Source organism: Oenanthe melanoleuca, chromosome 19, assembly GCF_029582105.1.
Source record: "Oenanthe melanoleuca isolate GR-GAL-2019-014 chromosome 19, OMel1.0, whole genome shotgun sequence".
Lineage (NCBI taxonomy): Eukaryota > Metazoa > Chordata > Aves > Passeriformes > Muscicapidae > Oenanthe > Oenanthe melanoleuca.
Genome location: NC_079352.1, coordinates 9,526,613 through 9,551,088, shown reverse-complemented (window position 1 = coordinate 9,551,088; position 24,476 = coordinate 9,526,613). Strand labels below are relative to the sequence as shown.

At 51.6% G+C, this 24,476-nt stretch overlaps 1 protein-coding gene across 1 annotated transcript in view; it reads right to left on the bottom strand.

Annotated features, from left to right (window-relative positions):
* GALNT17 (polypeptide N-acetylgalactosaminyltransferase 17) overlaps window positions 1-24,476 on the bottom strand; it is a 214,121-nt gene that overhangs the window by 105,797 nt on the left and 83,848 nt on the right. Inside the window, exons 4-5 of the mRNA XM_056506705.1 lie at window positions 19,882-20,056; window positions 15,763-15,960 (exon numbers count right to left, since the gene is read on the bottom strand). Coding sequence (XP_056362680.1) covers window positions 15,763-15,960; window positions 19,882-20,056 — 373 coding nt within the window. The remainder of the gene's footprint in view (window positions 1-15,762; window positions 15,961-19,881; window positions 20,057-24,476) is intronic.

The window sequence follows — 24,476 nt, the reverse complement described above, 5'->3', positions numbered from 1 at the left end:
CCTGGGAAGTTCCCAGCTGCCTGGCAGTGATGGTTCCTTTTCCTGCTGATGATGCTCTTGCTCCAAGACTCTTTAAAAGTGAGCTGGGGTCAGGTCTGAGAGCAAACAAAGCCAGCCCAAGACCTGCAGTGCACTGGAAATGCTCCTTGTCCTCACAGGGAGGTAACTTGATGCTAATCTCTGCTCCAAGCAAGTGTAATCCTTCTGCATCCCAATAAATTGTGGCATCCACAAGTACAGCTCCAGCACACGAGTGCAGTGATGTGTGTGACCCAAAATGAGAACATGAGGGCCAGGAGACTGCTCTCTAAAGCAGCTGGGTGTGCAGAGCTCTGCAATGCTTATTAGCTTCGTTTAAGCACCAAATTAAGCAAAGAGTGGGAGGAAAGACTGATGAAACCATAATCTGATCTCCTGCTCCAAGTTTAACCTTAGCTTGGCAGCTCTGTCTGCTTCTGTGCTTATTTTTAATTTAGTAATGCTCTGATGATTTATTTCTATATTAAAACCTTTTTCACAAAAGCTGAAACTACTGCAGGAGAAGCAAATTCTTCCTCACAACTGAAATGAAACCACTTCAGCAGGCACAGGGGGAACTGGGCAGATTTCTGGCCAGCTTGGCCAAGGGAAGCACTGCTCCCTGGATGAAGGCACTCAGACTGCACTGTTTTCCCTGCTAAAATGGCACACGTGGCTCTGCTGAGAGCCCTGAGCCCTGCTGGGGCTGCACAGCCCTTGGTGTGTGTCCCTGGAAATCCTGGCCAGCACTGAGAGCCCTTTGGGAGGAAGGTGTGCAGGGACACCAGCCTGGTGCCACAGCCCACAAAAACTGCCAATCCTGCACTATCCCTGTTCCCATGAATTCCCAAGTGATTTTTCCTGGAAATAACTGCAAGTTCCCATCCCCAAATTAGACTGAACAATCCAGCAAAGCAGCCATCTGCCTCCCCCCTCTCCTCATTCCTCTTCCAAAAGGAACTGCAAGCTCTCCCCTCCTTCCTTCCCACTTTATTTTTAGAGCATCCTCAGCCAGAGCTCAGCTCCCCATCCTTAACACTGCACCTTGTGTGCTTCTCTCTCCTTCCACACACGTTTTCTTCCAGCAGGAATAATCTAGTAGACACCAGACATTTGTTGACCAGTGGACAGAAAGCTTTGCAACACAAAGAAAACAAAATATCTTGTGGATTAGACAGACCTAGATCCTGAAAATCACTCTGAGGAAGGGATAAAGATACTCAGCAGACTTTGTCATCTAAAAAACCCCCATATTTTTCATTTTGTTCCCTCTCAGAAAGTGACAAAGCCATGACTGCCCACATCCAAGTGCAGCTGCCTACGGACAGAGAGAAAATACAGAACTCAGAGCTCCTGGAGTTTATTTTCTGCTTTGGAGATGATACCCACACAGCTGTCAACTGAAGCACAGAGATGAGCCTGAAGACAGGGCTGATCCAGCTCTCAGGAAATGCCAACACATGCAGGGAAGAGCAGTTTTCAACACTCCCATTTTCCTGCACCATCCCTATCTGCCTTACTGCCCCTTCCAGTGCACACAGCCCAACAGGGACCTTCCCAATTCCTCCAAACTTGGAGCAAAATGCATCAAGCTGCATCCCCAAACTCTTCCTCAGTGCCAGCCTTTGCTTCTGCCTCTGCTTTGGCAGCAAATGTTCTTGACACATTTAATGGTTGAACTGCAGTCCCACTCAGGACTGCCACAGTTTCAAAATCTGATGTGGCACCTTCCCTGGAGCCTGCAGTTCTCCAGGTTTTTAGTTCTGCCTGCATGGAGTTTGTACCATGAGGAATTCACAATTCCTTGGCACCATGCCTTAGCTGACTTCCCACACCTAAAGAAAAGGTTCTGTCACTGCAGTAGGAAAAAACTGAACTTTCCCCTAAAAAAGAAGCCAGAACCACAGGATCACATGGCCATGAAATCCCATTTGTGGAGAACCTGGGAAAGCTCCAGGGCAGACAGAGCAGCATCACCAGGAGCCAGGAAGGCAGTCAGGGTGCACAGCTGGCTGTGACTGATGGCTTCTCCCTGCCAGGAGAACAGAGCTGGGCACAGCAGGGACCAGTGCCACTGCAGCCATCAACCCCTGCTCAGCACAGGGAAGAGCCCTTCCAAAGCAGTGACTTTGGGAAGGACTGAGTGTCCTCAATTATAATATAAAGATGTGCCCAAAGGTGTGTATTCTATCACCATCTGCTGAAACCAGCTGGGGCAGAGATCCTGATCTCTGTGGAGATATCCTCTGCTAATGGGCCAGCTGTTAAACCAGCTGTTAAACCAGCTGGGGCAGTGTTCTTTATCTTCCCACAGCCCATCCTCCCTCCAGGAGATATCTCCTGTTCATGGCCACTGAGTCCCAGTGCATGACTGATAAAATTCCATCATCCCACTGGGAGATGCTCCAGCCAGGGGAGCAGCCAAGCCTTTCCTACCCAGATAAAAACTGACATTTTGGACACCAAGGCTGCCCTTACCCACTGGTTCCCAGAGGACAAAAGCTACCAGACCTTTCCACAGGATCACTGCTTCAAGAAGAGCACTTCACCTGCACTGCTACCACCACCCTGACTAGCAGGTGTCAGGTTGTATTCTGGCTCTGCCAGTGGTTTTTCTTTTGTACTATTGCATGTATTTTTTTTCTCTTTTTTTTTTTTTTTTTTCTTTTTTTTTCCTATTAAATTGTATTTCTGACTTGGGTCTCTCAGTGGTTTTGCTTTCAAAACCATCACAGACTGACAGAGTAAACCTGAGCTCCCTCCCTGCAGACACTGATGGATCTCTGAGGAGGCTCTCTGGATGGGGGGGCCACCCTGTGCATTTCCCAATCACCAAACCTTCCTCCTAAGCCCAGGTCTTCATTCAGACCTGTTTGCTGCAGCTACAGAACTCTGAGGTCTGGTGGCAGCACGCAAAAACACTGACAGATGTCCACCTGAATATTTCATGTCTTTTTCTTTCCCCTCCCAAAGTACTTTTTCCTGAAGGGAAAGCACAGAGAATGCAGAAAGGAGGGGGAGGACACACCAGGCTGGTGTCCAGCCAGAGCTGTGGGCTGTGCTGGGCTAATGCCATGCTAGACCTGCACTAATGCCCAATTTTAATGCAAGGAGGGAGGGGATGGGCTGCAGGGCTGCTCTCCCCAGGCAGATGAGCCCAGAGCAGAGCCAGCCCCTCACACACAGCCAGTTTCTCTGTTCCTGTGGCAGCCCCGTGTCCCCAGCAGAGCTGAGTGTGCCCAGGCATCAATGGGAGCAGCCCCAGCTCACAGCAGCCACACCTGAGTGCTCACCAGCCAGGACCTGCCCCTGTTCTGAGCCACAAGGCACCAGGGATGTGAGCACAGTGTTCACTGAACACCAGGGACCCACACAGGGCACAGAGCTGCCTCAGCTGCCAGCACAGCCTCAGCCAGAGCTGCCCCAGAGCTGCCCCAGAGCTGATCCCAGAGCTGATCCCAGAGCTGCCCCAGAGCTGATCCCAGAGCTGATCCCAGAGCTGATCCCAGAGCTGCCCCAGAGCAGCCCCAGAGCAGCCCCAGAGCTGATCCCAAAGCTGATCCCAGAGCTGCCCCAGAGCTGATCCCAGAGCTGATCCCAGAGCTGATCCCAGAGCTGATCCCAGAGCTGCCCCAGAGCTGATCCCAGAGCTGATCCCAGAGCTGATCCCAGAGCTGCCCCAGAGCTGATCCCAGAGCTGATCCCAGAGCTGCCCCAGAGCTGATCCCAGAGCTGATCCCAGAGCTGCCCCAGAGCTGATCCCAGAGCTGATCCCAAAGCTGATCCCAGAGCTGATCCCAGAGCTGCCCCAGAGCTGATCCCAGAGCTGATCCCAGAGCTGATCCCAGAGCTGATCCCAGAGCTGCCCCCCAGAGCTGATCCCAAAGTTGATCCCAGAGCTGCCCCAGAGCTGATCCCAGAGCTGATCCCAAAGCTGATCCCAGAGCTGATCCCAAAGCTGATCCCAGAGCTGATCCCAGAGCTGCCCCAGAGCTGATCCCAGAGCTGCCCCCAGAGCTGATCCCAAAGTTGATCCCAGAGCTGCCCCAGAGCTGATCCCAGAGCTGATCCCAAAGCTGATCCCAGAGCTGATCCCAAAGCTGATCCCAGAGCTGATCCCAGAGCTGCCCCAGAGCTGATCCCAGAGCTGATCCCAAAGCTGATCCCAGAACTGCCCATCCTCCCACTGCCCTGGAACAGGATTTCACCCTGCCCAGGCCCTCTCAGGACTGCAAGCACAGAGGGTTTCTGATCTGGAGAGCCCAGGAATCATGAGCTATGGCTCCCCCCAGCTCAGGGCCCCTCCAGGGGTTCAGACCCCTGAGGGAAAGGGGTTCATGTGGGGAGGGGGCAGCAGGGATGATCCAGCACCTCACCAAGCCCTGCAGGATGAGCAGGGCTGATGCTCCTCTGTAAATGGGGAAAAAATCCCACAAATGGGCTTATGTGGCTAAGCAGCCCAGAGCCAGCCCAGCTATGTCATTTCCAGGCACTGACAGGACCTGGAGCCTCAAAAAACAGCAACTAAAACATGTTCCTGGGTGATCTCACTTCCATATGAATGCCAAAAATGCCCTGGCAGCAGGGCAGTCCCTGGGCTTTGCAGGAGCCCAGCAGGAGCTCCCCCAAGGGCCAGTGTGGGTGCAGAAAAGAGCAAATCCCAACTTTGGAGTGGTTCATCCCCAAAGGTGAGGAGGGGAAAGGGTGGGTGCACCCACAGGTAATGGAATCCCAGAATGGTTTGGGTTGGGAGGAACCTGAAGGATCATCTCATTCCAGACACCTCCCACTGTCCCAGCTGCTCCCAGCCCTGCCCAGCCTGGCCTTGGGCACTGCCAGGGATCCAGGGGCAGCCACAGCTGCTCTGGGCACCCTGTGCCAGCCCTGCCCACCCTCACAGGAACAATTCCTGCCCAATATCCCATCTAAAGCCACACTCAGTTTAATGCCACCTGCCTTGTCCTGTCCCTCCATGTCCTTGTCCCTCTCCAGCTCTCCCTGAGCTCCCTCAGGCCCTGCAAGGTCACCCTGAGGTCACCCCAAAGCTTCTCCTCTCCAGCTGAACACCCCCAGCTCTCCCAGCAGAGCTGCTCCATCCTCTGCTCATCCTGGAGCCTCCTCTGGGCTCCTCCAGCAGCTCCAGCTCTGCCTGTGCAGGTGGAGCCCCAGGGACCATCAGGACCTTGCCAACTGCTCTCCCCAAATTCCCCACCTGCAGATTTCCCAAAGCCCTGCTGGGTTTGCTGGGCTGGGCTCACACTCCAGGACAGCACCCCAGGGTGGAACAGGAGGGATGGGAGTCGATAAAACTCCTGTGCCCAGGGGCACAGCCCGCTGGGAGCTCCCAGGGCACCGACGCTGCAGCCGCGAGGATGAGAGCAAGGATCCATTTCTCCAATTCAATCCAGCCCTATTTATGCAGCACTGACTGCAAGGGACAGTGAATTACAGCGCACATGAAAGGAAATCATCGCCCTCAGCGCTGGCTCTCACTCTCTAAAGCCTGTTTGATGAAGGGCTGCTCTGCTGTGTCACCCACCATCGGCTCCATTAGCACTCCTTTGTTTTCAGTCCCCACCTCCAAAGTCATTAAATACTTGCTTTCTAATGAAAATTGATTGGTTTTGGCCAATAAATCACTTAAAAGCCATCTGCCAATGATAAAAAAAAAAATTCAAAGAGCCAAATTCCCCCAATTCCTCATCGCATATTTTTCCCCTCTGCTTTGGATTTAGAGGGGAAAATACGTTTGGATAATCCATCAACAGAAGCTTTCTCCTGGGAAGTGTGAACAGACCACAGAAAAGGCTCAGCTTGGCTTTGACTTCCAAAATCACTTCATGGACCACTAGGAAACAATTCAGGCAGCAGGGCACAAGCTCCGAATATTGCTGCTGCCCCAGATTGTTTTGTTTTCATTAATAAGATTATTGCAGTGAAAACAGCCTCTCTGAAGCTTAATTTTCCTAGCAATTGTTAAATAATTCAATACCCATCTTTTCTGTCTCTTTAATGCCTCTGAAAAATCAAAACCCTTCACAAATTAAAGGCCAAATCCTGTTTACTCTTTCCATTTCTAAAGCAACTCTGACATCAATAAAGGCTGTTTTTGGGACTTGGCCTCAGATTAAAGTTCTGTCAGTGCTAGTATTTTTTATTTTTTCAACCAGAAGCATAATTTTTTTTTCTTTTTAATCAAAATAATTCTCTTATGCAAAGTTCTACAAATACAAAAGCAAACACTTCCAGTATGGCCAGCGTGGTTTTCTTCATAAAAATGGATTACATGAACATTTTCTACCAATAAACTGCAGCTGCAGGAAGGAGAATTTGCTCCCTTGCCTGTGTTCTGAAGGGATGAGCTCAAGGTCCCTGCCCAGTTTTCAGGGCCCTTCAGGGAGAAGCTGGGCTTGACTGGTGCTTGAAGGAGGATTTTAAGTTTTAACTTTAAGCATTAGAACTTGTGACTTGGCCAAGAATGATGGTTTTGTAGAATCCCAGGATATGCTGAGCTGGAAGGGACCCACAGGATCACTGATCCAACTCCTGGCCCTGCACAGACACCCAACAACCCAACCCCAACAAAACTATCTCCTGTCTCTCCTTTGGATGTTCTCCAGCAGCTTTGGATCTGTCTTACAGTGCCCCAAACTGCCCCCAGTGCAGAACAGAGTGGGACAATCCCACCCAAAAACCTTTAAAAAGTGTCCCAGGGTTCCCAGAATGGTGATGGCATCTGCACCATCACCAAAAAGCAAAGAAAGGCTGCCTCCATTTATTATCATCCAGGAATCACTGGAACACCCAAGGAACCCCTAAATTACTTTCCTGACTCCAGACAGCCCCTTCTCAGTGTGTTGGGTTGATGTGACCAGCAATGTGAATTCTGTCCCATCTGTTAACCCAGCTGGGGCAGTGCCCCTGATCTCCTGGCACACATTATCTGCTCATGGGCCAGCTTTAAACCAGCTGGGCAATCATCTTTATCTTCCCACAGCCCATCCTCCCTCCAGGAGATATCATCTGCTGCTGGCCCACTGAGTCCCAGGGCATGACTGATAAAATTCCATCATCCCACTGGGAGATGCTCCAGCCAGGGGAGCAGCCAAGCCTTTCCTACCCAGATAAAAACTGAGATTTTGGACACCAAGGAACCTTCTTTCCACTGGATTCCAGAGGAAAGCCAGACCTTTGCACATCATCCCTGGAGCTTCAGAGGGAACTGCACCTTCTCCAGGAGCACTGCTCCAGCTGAACCACATCTGCCCCTGCAGGAGGATGCAGCCACCATTGAATGGGACTGTGCCAACACCCTGACTGACTGACGGGTGTCAGCTTGGATTCTGACTCTGGCAGGGTTGGGATTGTTCTGTGTAATACTGCATTTCTATTTTAATTTTCCTAGTAAAGAACTGTTATTCCTAATTCCCATATCTTTGCCTGAGAGCCCCTTAATTTCAAAATTACAATAATAATTTGGAGGGAGGGGGTTTACATTCTCCATTTCAAGAGAAGCTCCTGCCTTTATTGGCAGACACCTGTTCTCCAAACCAGGACACTCAGGCAAAGCAGGAAAATGTTTTGGTGCCAACCCCCACCAAGGCTGGGCAGGGCTCCAGGGGCTCCACCTGCACTAAGCTGAAGGCTCAGCACCCAAGGATGGATCTCCCCCATTCCAGCAAAGGCACAGCCTTCCCTGGGGCAGATATTTAACACTGAACCCAAACCCCAGCCCCAAATGTCCCACCCAAAGAGGCTCCAACGTTGCTTTTCCAAGGTCACTTGTCCAAAGAGCCCACGCAGGTCCCTCTGCTGTGTCCCTGTGACAGCACTGAGGAGCCTCTGGTGACAACTCTGCCCTGACACTGGGAGCTGCACAAACACAGATCCAAAAGCTTCTCCCTAATTCACAGAAGAATCCCACAGCTTTGGGCCCTCTCCCAAACCCTGGGGCTTGGTGGGGACCTTGCCAGGCTTCAGCAAGGTTTGAATCTTGCTCTGGATGCAGCCAGTCCCGAGCAGAGCTGAAAGGAGAGGCAGCCCTGCCATCCATGGGCTGCTGCCAGCCAGCTCCAGGGGCACAGACCTCAGGGACACCCTCAGCTGGGGCTCTCCAGGCAGGGACATCAATCTGCTCATCCTGTAAAACCTGACACCATCACAAATTATTACACAGCCCTTCTTTTACACTTGGCACTAAATTAGGTGACATTAAAAACCAGCAGATGAAGAATTCCTCATAAAGAGGCCCAACAGCAGCAACCTGAGCTCCAACATGTCCATGGCAGCTTTCTCACACCACAGGGAATCTCTGGGAAGTTTAAGAGCTTCAAATTAGCACACCAGGGAGTGAAAGTCACTTTGTGCAGCCAGTTGAGGATCACTCCTCCCAGAACCGTTAACATAAAAATCGAGAAAGTCAATTAAAATTTTTACTATGTGGCCTCAAATCATCCCCAAAAACCTCTCAGCACTAAAAGGAAAACCCAAACTGAGAACACTAAAAAGGTTCTTGCTGGAGTATTTTAGAAGCTGATAAAGCACTTGATGGTTTTAATTTAATCTGGAGCTGGATGACAAAGTTATTGAGGTCGTGATTCTGACCTAAATCTTCCATCTCCTACATATCAAGCTCAGTCAACACTGACACTAATTAAACAAACAAATAAATAAAATAAAAAAAAAATCCCTCCATTTATTCTCTTCAAGGCCAGGTTGGACACAGCTTGGAGCAGCCTGGGATAGTGGAAGGTGTCCATGGCAGGGGGTGGAATGAGATGAGCTTTAAGGTCCCTTCCAACCCAAAATATTCTGTGATTCTGCAATTCTTGTTTTTTGTTTTCAAGTTTTCAGAAACCTTCATTATCCATGGCAGCCAGGAGTGATCAAACCTTGGGTTTCAGCTCCACATCCCTGGTGGCACAAGTGTCCAGGAGCTAGGGATGGGTGGGTCTGATTTGCTGAGCTGTTTGCAGAACAAGGTGTTTGCAGCAGCTCTTTCCAGAAGCACCAACCAAACCTTGCCTGGGGAAGAGCCACAGAATCCCAGAAGGATTTGAACTGGGAGGGACCTCAAAGCCCATCCTATTCCAGCCCTGCCATGGCAGGGACACCTCCCACTGTCCCAGCTGCTCCCAGCCCTGCCCAGCCTGGCCTGGGACAAATCCAAGTTGTTCCCATCTGGACCAAGGTCTGGCCCAAAGGACTTTTGCTGGAAATGATGCTGAGCTCTGCCATGGAAGTGCAGCCAGTGCAGGGATGGAGGAGAATCAGACTTTAGCAGAGATAAAAGTATCTGGGTGGCCAACACAGAGCTTTGGTCTCTTGACCTGCTCAAGGAGAGCAGCTTCAGAGCCTGGGGAGGATCATCAGTGCCAGCATTTTATCTTCCTGTTTCATTTAAATTTTATCTGTTTAAGTTTTATATGCAGCTATTGAAGAGCTCCATGAGCCTTCTGCAGCTGTTGGGATATTTCCATCCATCCCATCCCATCCCATCCCATCCCATCCCATCCCATCCCATCCCATCCCATCCCATCCCATCCCATCCCATCCCATCCCTCTAAACAAACACCTGACACCAGCATCTTCTCACACATTCCAGGTGAGGTTTCCAAAAACAATTTCTCATTTCACCACCTCACATTTGACTCAAATAGAAATCTTCCCCTCAACTTTGAAATGCCAGAAGAGTGAGAACATTTTAAACCATCTTCACACAGAATCAGGAATCTTCCTGCAGTTTGGAGATGTTAAAGCCAGAAAGAATAAATTTTAAAAATATTCAGTATTTTGTACAAATGCCTCAAGATTTTTTTTCCAAAACAAACCAACAGATACCCAGGAAATATCCTGAAAATTCTGCCTTTTCCTCACACCTGTGTCTATCCCTGAGTTGCCTTTTGCCACCTTGAGCACTCCAGTGGTGATGAAATTATTTGTAAGAGTTGAAGCAAATCTCTCTGAATCTGTCACTGAGGGTGTGATGTACACTCTGCTAACCCTGCAAGGGTGGGGATGTGCCACAGGAACACCTTGTCCAGGCCTGGAGATGCTTTTCCATCATTTTATGGCAGTAGAGGTTATTCCCAAGAGCTCTGTTCCTCTGGCTATTTCAGAGTTTGTGCAAATCTGTGTGCACAGAAGTTTCAGGCTGTTACAGTGGCCTGAAAGAAGTCTTAGGGGTTGGACTAAAAGAGGAAAGGAACTACATTTATTGAATTAAAATAAAGAAAGCATTGAGTCTTTGGGCTCTTAGACACCATCATGGGATGATGGCTGCAAGAAGCCCCACACAAGAATCAATAGTTAGTGGTCTCTGGAATGAATAAATAAATATAAAAATGATCCCACCACAAATCCCTAATGTCCTACCCCAAATGAAATCCCAGCACCAGGGAGGGACAGCTCAGCACCAGCTGAGCTCTGTGACTGAGGAATAATTAAACACAAAAATCTTGTTAAGCACAGAACCTTCTCTCCACTCCTGGGCCTTATTCAATAAACTAAAACCCCTCTGTTTTTTCCCCCATCATTCCCCCACCTGGGATGAAATTTGCTCTTTCCAGGTACACTGCAAGAGCTTATTCATTAACATTTGTGAGGTTGAGACAGCAGGTAATTGGGTGTGTTAATTAACATTATTTTAATCTTTATAAAAAGCCCCAAACCTATCAACCCTTCTATTCTTTCACAATCCATAACTCTCCAACCTTGTTTCCTCTTCACAAAGATCTTAATTCTAATTAAATGAGCTTTTGTCTTCCAGCACCAGTAAAGATGAAGTGCCACATAAAACATCTGCAGTGTAGCCCTGTCCAAAGTCCAGTTTAACCCAAAAGCTGCATCTGTGCCTGGCAGGTTTGGAAAGAGGCTCCTTGTCACCCCTGGAGCCCCTGAGGCTCCTCCAGCCCCAGCACTGATGGGCTGCTCACCAAGGGAGTCCCTCAGCACAAACTCTGCCTCCTCTGCTCTGCACAAAGTCAGGAAATGCATTTATTGTAAATAATCCAATCTCTGCAGGGTGCTGGGGGAGTCAGAGAAGGAGCAGATGTGGCATCTCACCATGTGGTTTGGGGGCACCTGCTCAGGGGCTGGATTGAGGGGCTTGGGGAGCTTTTCCAGCCTCAGTGGCTCTGATTTCAGTGGCAGCAAAGCTCTGGGTTTGACAAGCCCTGCCAGCAGAAAAGGGTCCAGCCCCATTTCCCTGCTCAGGTGAGTGTCCCTCAGCCCCAGGGCTGCTCAGTCTGCACTCACTCCTGGATGAGACCAGGGCCAGGGGAACATTTCACTGCTCACCCTGGAGCCATCAGCACCTCACAGCTGTAATTACAAATCCTGGGGCTGCCCCTGAAGCACCATCATGGAACCCTCCATCTCCCAGATTTCAGCAGCTTTTTGCCCAAAGCTGATGTGACACTACCAAAGCAGGAGGAGCTGCTGGCACTGGGGTTCACACAATGAAACAAAATTGAGGCTTCAGCCCTCAGTGAACCTCAAAGCAGCTCATGTTCTGTCAGTGGGAAATAAATCATCCCTGAAGATGCTAAGAAGCTGGATCCCACCATCAGACCAGCCCATCAATCTGCTGTGTCACAGCACCTCCAAAGACCTCCCCTGGATTTCCCACAGGACTCTGAAAGCATCAGCTTTCTTCATTTCTCACGGCCTCACAGGTTTTCTGGACCCTCAGCAAGCTCTGACCAATGCCCATCATTAGTAACTGGATAAATCCTGCACAGCAAAGCCCATCCAGGCACAGGCTGCAGGCACAGACCCCTCCTAACACACCTCAGCACCAGGAAATCCCCCCAGCTCTGGTGGGGATCAAGACCTTGTGATGACCACTTTAAATGTCATTTTCTGTGCCTCTTCTGGGAGAGCCAATTCAGACATTATCCATTACCCTGTAATCACAATTTTATCTCCTGCACAGAGGTAGGCAGAGTCTGGCAAGGAAAGCCTGGCTGTGAAACCAGGCCCAGCCAGTGCTGAGACTGGGGGAATCTTTGGTGTATCAGCATTTTAAATGTTAAGGTGACAAAAATACAATGTATTGCAGGCCCCAGGTATTACAGTGTTGCTCCCAGGGATTAAGGGAGGCTGTTTCTTGCAGGATATGACTGGATAAAGGAGCCTGGAGCCAGTTTGAGACTGGGCCAGATTTTAGATGAATTTCATTTCAAAGAGGCCATCAGCTCTCTGCTTGGATAATCATACCTGGGAATCAGCCATGAGAGAAAACTGCCCCAAAACATTCCCATATTCTGTCTCCTGCCCCCACTGAATGTATTTGGTCACCTGTGGGCTCACAGGGCTGGAGCAGCTCTGGTTGGCAGGGAATTCCTGCTGGGGCTGCCACAGTCCCCATGCACCAAGAATAAACCCAAAAATAGGGAATAAACTGCTTTACTTCACTCCCACCTTTTTATCCTAAACTATCTCTTAAAAACTAATGTACCTCTGTATGCTGTAACTTCCAAATTTCCTCTAATCCCATGCATAATTACATGGAGCACTGCACTGCTATCCCTCCATGCAAACACTGCTACAAAGTGCAGGATTTTCAGAGCATTATGTGACAAAGAAATAACTGCAGTCATTATTTCTGGTCTGTGTGTGGGTACACAATGGGACAGCACGTGTCATTAGCTTCCTGTTGGGGACACTGCCCATTTATCTTCCTCCTAATCCTCCCCCAGTGCCTGCTAACTGTTATTTCAGTAGTTTAATATTGAACAAGGCTGGGAGGTTCCTGGGTCTCAGCAGCAGAATCCACATCTCAGATCCTTTAGCACAATCCAGGTGTCTCCAGAACCCTGCTCTGATCCCTTTTCCATGTTCCTTCCACTCAGCAGTGCTCAGAGCCCTGGGATTCCCTGGCTGTGGGTGCCATGGGGATAATGGGGCACCCCCTGCTGCAGCGCTGTCTCCAGAGGGATCTAAGGGGTGCACAAAGGTTGTGGGAAGCCCAGACAAAAACCTCTCCCAGCTCCTCCTGCCAGTAACTGCAATCAGCTGAAATGCAGAATGTGATGCTCAGTGTCCTGCCCAGATTTTAGCACCATCCCTACATTTGTTTTAAGGCAGAACAACCTAACAGGACCTGCTGGCCAGCAGGAGCCAATTCCCAGAGCAAACACTTCACTGCCAGAGGTGCAGATGAGCTGCACATCAGCAGCAGATCCACCCCAGGCAGGCCTCTGGTTCAAAGCAAGGAAAAGAAATGCTGAGATGTGTGAAGTGTCCAACATCCCTGAGAGCCCATTCACTCCTGGCTCATTGGGAGCCCTGAACTGGTTCACACTGGGGAGCCTTGGGAAAGGCATCCTAAAGAACCAAGGTGCTCCAGGTGCAGGTCCTGACCTCCCCACTCACCTCTTCATGACCACACAACCCTCCAGCTCCCACAGGGGTTTTCTCAGCTCAGAAACTCCTCAGCTCACCTCTCTGCCTTCTCTCTTCCCCTCACATCAAACACCTTCCACAACCAGCCACACCTCACCTCCCCTGCCACCAAACACCTTCCCCAAAGCAAAGCTGCCTCTCCCCACCTGGCTCTGCCCCAGCTGGTCCTTAACCCCCCCTCAGTGCACTGACAGACTCAGACCCCATTCTGGGAGCACAGCAGAGCAGCAGCTGTTGCCAGATCTTTAAATATATTATTGGGGGGGTCCAGTTTCCTCAATCACCTCAAGTGACAGGTTTTGAAGCCCAGGGTGGTGTCACAATCACAGGGGACACTCCCTGTGCCAAAGCTTTCCTGTACCTCCCAACTGCACCACTTTAGTTTAATAACAGAGTTTGTTCTTTCTTGACTTTTATATTTACTGACTGAGAAAGTTTATCCCAGCAGTGTTGATCCACTTTTATCACCCTCCAGAGGCTGCAGCAGGAGCTGCCAGCACCACACTGCTCACACCCCACCTGTAAGGGCTTCTGCATGGCCCAGCCCTCCTTTAACAAGTCCAGCAGCCTGAATTTGGTTAAAATAACTGTTTATTTGTCAAAACCCTGACTCCTGTCCAGAATAAACTGACTCCAAACTAAACTAATTCCTCCACTGAGGGCTGTATGTGCTGCCTGGGACAAGGGAGCCAAAGGAATAACAAGAAGTCTCTGTGTGAATGGGACTAGACCTGATTTCAGCTTGCAGGGATTATGTCAGTGACCAAAGAGAGCTGTTTGGGATCAGCACTCCCAGCAGCAGGGATCTGCTCTGTGCCTGAGGACAAGGCTTCTCCAGACACAGCACCTCAGGGTCCAGGGGGATCTGCCCCAGCTGGCCAGACACCACCCCTGAGCAGAGCAGCACTGTGACACTTGGGGGCTGTGATGGGAAAACCTCTGAGCAGCCCCAGCTCCCACCCACAGCCAGCTCTCCCCTCCTGCTCCTGTTTTGGGCTCACCCCACCCCTGAAGCCTGGCAGGGCTGGAGCACATTTCAGAGCTGCCAGCCCTTCAGCTGGGGTGTTACAACAGCCTGAGACACATTTTTCCAAAGCTTGCCCTGGGAGGAGAGGGACTTTTCATTCAGTGTTGTGTTTCATGGATCCACACTCAGTGCAGCACATGGGAACAATATCCTCACTCCTCATGGTTTGCACAAACTGAACACGAACTGAGGCAAAGCCACTTTGTCACCTGCACTTCAACACAAGCCTGGACAAATCCTCCCCAGTGGGTTTGTTACCAACACCCTTTTCCAAATCCCTGCACCCTCCCAAACCCTCCCTGGCTCATGTCACAGAGCTGGTGAGGGTTGTGACATTGTCCCTACCTCTCCAAGGTGGCTCCTCACTTCATCTTCCTGCATTTTCACAGAACCATGGAATGGCTTGGGTGGGAAGGGACCTCAAAGTGCACCCAGTGCCACCCCTGCCGTGGCAGGGACACCTCCCACTGTCCCAGCTGCTCCAGCCCCATTCCTGGGCAGTGCCAGGCATCCAGGGGCAGCCACAGCCAGGCTGTGCCAGGGCTGCCCACCCTCACAGGAACAATTCCTTCCCAAAATCCCACCCAACCCTGCTCTGTCTGAAGCCATTCCCCTTTCCCCTGTCACTGCAGGTGCTTGTGGCACTCACCAGCTCTCCCACGGGTTCCCTCAGCAGCTGGATGCACCCCTGCATCCCTGAGTGTCCCCAGCCCTGCATCCCTGAGTGTCCCCAGCCCTGCTCACTGTGTGTCCCCAGCCCCTCTCTGTGTCCCCAGCACTGCATCCCTGAGTGTCCCCAGCCCCCTCATTGTCCCCAGCCCCGGTCAGTGACTGTCCCCAGCCCCCTCATTGTCCCCAGCCCCATCAATGCCCCAGCCCTGGTCAGTGACTGTCCCCAGCCCCTCTCTGTGTCCCCAGCCCTGGTCACTGTGTGTCCCCAGCCCTGGTCAGTGACTGTCCCCAGCCCCTCTGTGTGTCAGCAGCCCTGTTCACTGAGTGTCCCCAGCCCCCTCATTGTCCCCAGCCCCTCTCATGTCCCCAGCCCCTCTCATGTCCCCAGCCCTGGTCACTGTGTGTCCCCAGCCCCTCTCCCTGTCCCCAGCCCCTCTCTGTGTCCCCAGCCCTGGTCACTGTGTGTCCCCAGCCCCTCTCCCTGTCCCCAGCCCTCTCCCTGTCCCCAGCCCTGGTCACTGTGTGTCCCCAGCCCCTCTCTCTGTCCCCAGCCCTCTCCCTGTCCCCAGCCCTGGTCACTGTGTGTCCCCAGCCCCTCTCCCTGTCCCCAGCCCGTCACCGCCCCGCCCCGGCCGTACCTGATGGGCAGGGAGGGGTCCCCGGCGTCCCACCAGTCCTTGGGGGGGCTGATGTACATGCACCACAGCTCCCAGCTGTAGCCGTGCGCCGAGTTCTCGTAGCGCTGCACCTCGAAGTTGTCCTGCTTGATGTTGTCGATGGAGGGCAGGATCACCCTCTTCCTGTTCTCCTGGATCCGGGAGAGCACGGGCTCTGCCCTGGGGGAGCACAGCACACAGGGTCACTTCACTGCAGCCCATCCCTTCCCCCCAGGGTCCCACCTGACCCTGTCCCCTGTGTCCTGTCCCTCCATCCCTTGTCTGAGTCCCCCTTCAGCTCTCCTGGGGGCTCCCTTTGGTGCTGGAATCCTCTCAGAGCCTTCTCCTCTCCAGCTGAGCAACCCCAACTCCCCCAGCCTGTCCCCACAGCAGAGGTGCCCCAGCCCTTCGTGTTCCTCCTCTGGACCCACCCCAGCAGGTCCATGTCCCTCTTGTGTTGGATAAAAACCTGGTCCACAGGCTGGAACCTTCCCTTCTGTAAAGCAAGGCCAGGAAGGGTGTCTTGGCTCAAACCACTCCTGAACTAGCCCAGACTTCCCCCAGACCCCAAACCAGCACACATTCCTGAAAGCAGGACTGTTTGAAGGGTCTTTTTATCCTTGGGATGCAGTTTGATGATTCTACAGCTAAAAACTTCATCTGTGGGACGTGTTCAGAGCATGGGGTGTGCTCAGCCTCACCTGTGCAGCTCTAACCTGGGGTCAGTCTGCCCACACCAGGGGAATTTGGGGGAACTGGTACTCCCAGTGCCCCCAGTAACAGCAGCAGGTGGGAAAGAGGAGAGCCAAGCCCACACTGCAGAAAAGCCTCTTCTCCATCCCTAAAAAAGAGCTTCTAGAGCTCAGTCACTGGGAGCACCTCAGTGAGTCAGGTGTGAGGATTTAGTGACCAGAGAGAGGAATGTTCAGCTGGGAATACAGATCCCAACAGCTCCTAAAATACCCCCTTCAGCTGCATTAAAAATTCAGCTGTCATTAAAAAGGATTCAATAGCTGTGAAGAACTCTGCCTTTAACAGCTGCAAATTGGGCCTTTTTGGTGGTTGTTGCTGTGTTCAAATTCAACACAAGTTTAGCTTCCTCCACCTCCACTTTTCTAAACATGGACCATTTACTTTTTACACTTGATTAAAGGAAAAAAAATCCCTTTCAGGCTCCTGTCACGACATAGATTCAAACTTAAGCCATATGAGCTTCAAATGTTTTGAATCTCTCTGAAAAAAATCCTTATTAAACACCTTTTGCTGCTTCTACACCTCTGCTCTTATTCCCAGCAGCAGAGGAAGCAGATCAATCCAAAGCATCTTCCCCTCTGGAATTCAGCAAAGGGCACAGAAGTGAGAAACACTTTCTCCTTCATTCCCTTGCTGCCTGAGCTTTTTTTAAACTTGCAGGAATTACTTAAGGCTATGGGAATGGGAAATCATCCTGAAAAATAGAAACAGGGAGCAGGGAAAGTGCATGCACACAGGGAAAGGAATAGAGAAGGATTGCAAGGAACAAGGGCAAGGAAAAGTTTTCCTCGTCTGTTCCCATCCTGCCATTCAATCCAGAAGGGACACAGAAGGAATCCTGGAGAAGGATTAACAAGGCAGAGGATTGAGTGTCATTCTGTAGGTGCTGGAGTCAGTGATTGGGGGTCTCTGAATTCTTCAGAGAGAAATCAGAGTGCAGGGACTGAATTAAAGCTGTGGATGGATTGAAGTATATTAAGCCACTCACACATCAGGTAGAGGTGTAAATTTAAGTTTTAGGATAAGTAAATCACTAAGTTTTAGTGTGAGCTCTAATGCTTTTAGTAAGTGAAAGGTTTGGATACCAAAGTAGCAGTGTGAGTTCTAGTGAAGGTTAAAAACACACTGATGTTTTCAGTGCAGGCTCCAGGCCCACAGTTGTAAATGGTGCTTAGACATAACAGAGCTCTAGTAAGAATATTGCTGACATTTTTCAGATAGAACAAGACAGGTTGTATGTTATATATGTTCTATACATAACCTGGTGTGCTAAGAAACTGGAATTCTAACAGGTTAAGGAGTGGTGGTCTGAGTTTGTGTCTTGGCTTGTTGGGAAGATCCTGTATAAGAGTTGGTATTGGGGAAAGTTAGTGCCTTTTCTGCTTTTCTGCCATTGCTTTTTTTGCTTTTGTTCACCATCAACTTCAACAGCCAAGAAGAAGATCAGAGCTGCCACAGCAACATCAGCCCCACCGGGACCTCAGGGAGCAGCTTCTGCTTCTGCCTGGGACTCTAAACTAAAACTTAGCAGGGACTGTGCTGTGTGACTGTGCTCTGTGTGACTGTGCTGTGTGACTGGGCTGTGTGTGACTGTGCTGTGTGACTGTGCTGTGTGTGACTGTGCTGTGTGTGACTGGGCTGTGTGACTGGGCTGTGTGTGACTGTTCTGTGTGACTGTGCTGTGTGTGACTGTGCTGTGTGACTGTGCTGTGTGACTGTGCTGTGTGTGACTGTGCTGTGTGACTGTACTGTGTGTAACTGTGCTGTGTGACTGTGCTGTGTGACTGTGCTGTGTGTGACTGTGCTGTGTGACTGTGCTGTGTGACTGTGCTCTGTGTGACTGTGCTGTGTGACTGGGCTGTGTGTGACTGTGCTGTGTGACTGTGCTGTGTGTGACTGTGCTGTGTGTGACTGTGCTGTGTGTGACTGTGCTGTGTGTGACTGTGATGTGTGTGACTGGGCTGTGTGTGACTGTGCTGTGTGTGACTGTGCTGTGTGACTGTGCTGTGTGACTGTGCTGTGTGACTGTGCTGTGTGTGACTGTGCTGTGTGTGACTGTGCTGTGTGACTGTGCTGTGTGACTGTGCTGTGTGTGACTGTGCTGTGTGACTGTGCTGTGTGTGACTGGGCTGTGTGTGACTGTGCTGTGTGTGACTGTGCTGTGTGTGACTGTGCTGTGTGTGACTGTGCTGTGTGTGACTGTGCTGTGTGACTGTGCTGTGTGTGACTGTGCTGTGTGTGACTGTGCTGTGTGTGACTGTTCTGTGTGTGACTGTGATGTGTGTGACTGTTCTGTGTGTGACTGTGCTGTGTGACTGTGCTGTGTGTGACTGTGCTGTGTGTGACTGTGCTGTGTGACTGTGCTGTGTGTGACTGTACTGTGTGACTGTGCTGTGTGACTGTGCTGTGTGTGACTGTGCTGTGTGTGACTGTGCTCTGTGTGACTGTGCTGTGTGTGACTGTGCTGTGTGTGACTGTGCTGTGTGACTGTGCTGTGTGTGACTGTGCTGTGTGTGACTGTGCTGTGTGACTGTGCTGTGTGACTGTGCTGTGTGTGACTGTGCTGTGTGACTGTGCTGTGTGTGACTGTGCTGTGTGTGACTGTGCTGTGTGTGACTGTGCTGTGTGACTGTGCTGTGTGTGACTGTGCTGTGTGTGACTGTGCTGTGTGACTGTGCTGTGTGTGACTGTGCTGTGTAACTGTGCTGTGTGACTGTGCTGTGTGTGACTGTGCTGTGTGACTGTGCTGTGTGTGACTGTGCTGTGTGACTGTGCTGTGTGTGACTGTGCTGTGTGACTGTGCTGTGTGACTGTGCTGTGTGTGACTGTGATGTGTGTGACTGTGCTGTGTGACTGTGCTCTGTGTGACTGTGCTGTGTGACTGGGCTGTGTGTGACTGGGCTGTGTGTGACTGGGCTGTGTGTGACTGGGCTGTGTGACTGGGCTGTGTGTAACTGTGCTCTGTGTGACTGTGCTGTGTGACTGTGCTGTGTGACTGTGCTGTGTGTGACTGGGCTGTGTGACTGTGCTGTGTGTGACTGTCCTGTGTGTGACTGTGCTGTGTGTGACTGTTCTGTGTGTGTGTGCTGTGTGTGACTGTGCTGTGTGTGACTGTGCTGTGTGTGACTGTGCTGTGTGTGACTGATGTGCTCCTGCAATAAATAACCATTTAACAGCTATAAGCCGCTTTGCTCATCTCAGAAGATAACTGGATGAAATTGGTGCCCAGAGCACAGGGGGTCAGTAGCCTCACAAGTGCTGCCCCGTGTCGGGTACCTGGCTCACAACCTGACACGTAGGGACACATTCCCCTGCTCAGTGCCCCCCTGAGCCAGCCCCTGCACCTACCAGCCGGCTGTGAACTCCACGTGGGCATCGAAGAAGCCGGTGACCTGGCCAGTGGCAGCTTTCCAGCCCTCGATCCGGGCCCGGATCAGCCCCTCCCTCTTCTGGTTCCGCACCACCTTCACCAGCCCCGGGTAGCGCTTGTTGACGTACTCCTCCAGCGGCGCCTTCAGCTCCTCTGGGGACAGGGACAAGTGGGACAGGGACAGAGTGGGACAGGGACAAAGCGTGGGACAGGGACACAGAGTGGGACAGGGACACGTGGGACAGGGACAGAGTGGGACAGGGACAGAGTGGGACAGGGACACAGCGTGGGACAGGGACAGAGTGGGACAGGGACACAGTGGGACAGGGACACAGCATGGGACAGGGACACAGCATGGGACAGGGACACAGCGTGGGACAGGGACACAGCGTGGGACAGGGACAGAGAGTGGGACAGGGACAGAGAGTGGGACAGGGACAGCGTGGGACGGGACACAGTGTGGGACGGGGACAAGTGGGACAGGGACAGAGTGGGGGACAGGGACAGAGAGTGGGACAGGGACAGAGTGGGACAGGGACAGTGTGGGACAGGGACAGCGTGGGACAGGGACAGCGTGGGACAGGGACAGCGTGGGACAGGGACAGCGTGGGACAGGGACACAGAGTGGGACAGGGACAAAGAGTGGGACAGGGACAAAGAGTGGGACAGGGATAACGTCGGACAGGGACAGAGAGTGGGACAGGGACAGAGAGTGGGACAGGGACAGAGAGTGGGACAGGGACAGCGTGGGACAGGGACACAGCTCCCACTGACACCCACCCACCCTGGGCAGGGATTCCCGCAGGATCACTGGGGCCAACCCCCCTGTGTAAAGAATAAACCTCCAAAGACACAAACTCTTGATTAAGGTGTTGTTTTACTATTGAGTACCAAGTGTTAATAAGCTCTTAATTAAAGTGTTAGTTTGTTGTTGAATGTTCAATGTTAAACTTGTAAAACTTACCTCTTGTTGTCATTGTTAAGTGTGAATATCCCTTGATAAGTTAAGATATGTTCTGCTGACCCTGTGTTCATATTCCTTCCCATCACCCTGTGTCCATGACCCTTTCCATCAGGGACCACACACTGCTCCCAGAATTGCACATGAACCACATGCCAGTGAGGGGCCCTTGGTGCAATTTGGACCCCCCAAACAACAAACCAGCATATAACAAAAAGGTAAAAACTCTAACTCCAGCCCAGCAGAACCAGAGAAAATCAGATACCATCAGCTAGAGCTGGGTTCCACCCTGTCACCACCATCCCACCAGCCCACAGGCCAAGGCAGGGAGAGGGGCTTCAACTGCTCTGCACTCAAGGAAATGGAGCTGAAGCACAGATGGATGTCACCCATGGCCAGCAAACACACTCTGATGTCCCTGGGTACTGCTGGAGCCAGGAAAAGCAGCCTTAGGCCTTTCTCAGGCCTTCACAAGGATTAGAATTAGGAATTAGAGCAATGATTAAACACCTGCAGGGTGTGAGAGATGTGATGTTTTGTAAAAGTGTGTTTTTGAGGAGGTGCTGCCTTCTTGGACCAACGAGTCTTTTCTATTCTGTTTTGCACTAACTACCCTTTATATCTGTGTAGTGCTCTTTAAATAAAGCTCTTTCTCTCTTGCTTCTCCATTACACAAGAACTATGTTGCATTTTCCTTGTTGCTGCTCTTACAGCCTTAAAATGCAGCACTCTGAACTCCTGGTGGAGGTGTGAGCTGAATGCACTGCTAGAAATGCTGCCAAACCCACCCAAAGTGACTCAAACTACATCAAAACCCTGCCTGAGCTTCACTGCCCTCTTCATTCAGCCTCACCACTACAGCCTTGGCCCTTGCTGTTTGTTTTGCCACCAGGAAAGTTGAAATTCCCTTTGCTTTTATGAGGGGATGAAAGGGATTCTGGCTTTGTTCAGAAGATGCTCCCACCACGGATCAGCTCATTTATTTCCCTCTGCTGCCCAGGCTGTGTGTGCAGTGCCTGAGACCCCCAGGGACCTGCAGCCCCCAGCACAGACATCCTCCAGAGTACAACATTTCAGCACAAAAGACACACAGGGCTTTGAAGGTGGAAGCAGATGGAAGGTTACAACAAAGGATAAACTCCAGTGTGTTCTTCCAGCCCTTTGGAGAAGTGCCAGAGAATCCTTGGTGCTTTCAGTGCCTGCTGCACCAGCTCAGTGCACCCAGGTCTGCTGGAGAGAGCTCAGCAAAGCCACTGGGCACCAGCACAAACCCCCAACACCATCAAAGCAGCTCCTTAGAGCATCTTTCATCCCTGTGAGGCTTCAGATAGCAGAAAATTAAGATCTGATCCATGACCTCAAATTGTAGTCTACTACCTTCTCTGCACTCTCTCTTTCTCTCTCTCTCTCTCCAGGACAGAAAATAAAGAAGGGGAAAAAAAATTCAGCATTAATCATGCACATGATAAAATCCTCGAGACACACGTGCACACATGGGGTCCCACATGAAGGAAACACACAAAGGAGTAAACAGCAAGTCTCATCTGCTTTGAAACCTTCAAAGGAAAAGGATTATCTGTTCCCCTCCCTGCCACGCCTCCTTCCAGGCACAGCAAATGTGCTTTCTCCACACTGCCTTTCTGGGATGCTTCCCCTCACATCTCCATTTCCCCAAAGTCTCCTTTCTCTTTTATGCTGAAGTGGGAATAAAAAGAATAAAGCAAATGAGCCCCTTCCTCAATTCAAAGCATCTGCACCACACACATCCATAACTCAGCAACTTCCATTTCATGCTGAGCCACTCAGAGCAAAACCAGGATTTTATGGAGACAACAACTCTCCCAAATGGTTTTAAGGAGACAAAGACACCGATTTTTTTGACAGATGAAGCCCCACGAGCACAGCATTGGCATCTCACGTGGCTTTGGCAGCAGGTAAGTCATTAATGCAGCAGACCACTGCACCACAGAGTGATTAAAACAACTTTCACATTGGAGATGGAATCTCAGCAGAAGGAAAACGTGAGAACTCCCCTGGGGAATTGTCTGAGCAGCTCAAAGCAGAGAGAAGCTCCAGTGAAACAGGAGAGCTGCAATGTCCCAGCTCAGAGCAGCACAGGGCCAGCCCTGAGAGAACCCTGTGCCACCCTGCTGTGGGACAGCAGCTCCCCACACTGTCCCCAGCAGCCACAGCCACTGCTGCCCTGTGCCCTGGGTGTCACAGGGGCACAGTGACCTGCATTGGGTGTCACAGGGGCACAGTGACCTGTCCTGGCACCCAGAGGGGCACAGTGACCTGTCCTGGTGCCACAGTGACCTGCATTGGGTGTCACAGGGGCACAGTGACCTGTCCTGGTGTCACAGTGACCTGCCCTGGCACCCACAGGGGCACAGTGACCTGTCCTGGTGTCACAGTGACCTGCCCTGGTGCCACAGGGACACAGTGACCTGTCCTGGTGTCACAGGGGGAGAGTGACCTGCATTGGGTGTCACAGGGGCACAGTGACCTGTCCTGGGTGCCACAGGGGCACAGTGACCTGTCCTGGTGTCACAGTGACCTGTCCTGGCACCCACAGGGACACAGTGACCTGCCCTGGTGTCACAGTGACCTGTCCTGGTGTCACAGTGACCTGCCCTGGCACCCACAGGGGCACAGTGACCTGTCCTGGTGCCACAGTGACCTGCCCTGGTGCCACAGGGGCACAGTGACCTGTCCTGGGTGTCACAGGGGCACAGTGACCTGTCCTGGTGCCACAGTGACCTGTCCTGGTGCCACAGTGACCTGCCCTGGCGCCCACAGGGGCACAGTGAGATAACACAGCATCCCAGGGGCACGTGGCTGCATCCTCCAGCAGCCTGGGAACCTCCTTATCACTCCCAAACACAACTGCACACTGCTGCTGGAATTACAGCCCTGCAACAAGCACCAACAAAGCAGCCTCCAAAAGTCTTTATGAAGTGTAATGTGCAGCTCAAGGGAGAAGGGGGTTCAGACTACAACTCCTTGGCCTTGGACAACTAAATTCTCTAAAAATCTCCTCCTCAAGAATCCCATGAGCCCTGGCCCAGGTCCCCCTTGTCAGTGAGCAGGCTGATGTGGTTGTGTGGAAAAGCATCAGTGGGAGCCCCAGTGTCTGCACAGCTCCTCTGCTCCTGGGGGTGCTGACCCTGACCAGATGTGCTCAAACCTCTGGAAACCATCACTGACTCACAGATCTCATCCCAACCCAAGGCAGGTGAAGTTATCCCTGATTTTACCCACTGTCAGAACAGCCAGCTCCAGCTCAGGAGCTGCAGAGCTGCTGCTGACCTTGAAGCTGCTCACCTGTCCTGTCAGCTCAGGAAATGTTCACAGCAGGGCCCAGCTCCACCTGCAGGGTTGGGAGGCCTGGAATAGAATGCCAGGGATTTGGGACTTGCACTGAGGGACAGCAGGTGTCACAAAGGGGCAGCCTGGCCCTTGGATCTGTTCCACACAACCTGCAGCAGGGACAGAGCACCTCCAGCTCAGGGACTCGCTGCCATTGCCACCCTGGTGGCACAGGGCTGGCACTGAGAACATCCATGAGATGCTGAGCCAGGATCACCAGCCTGGGGCTCACAAACTGGGACT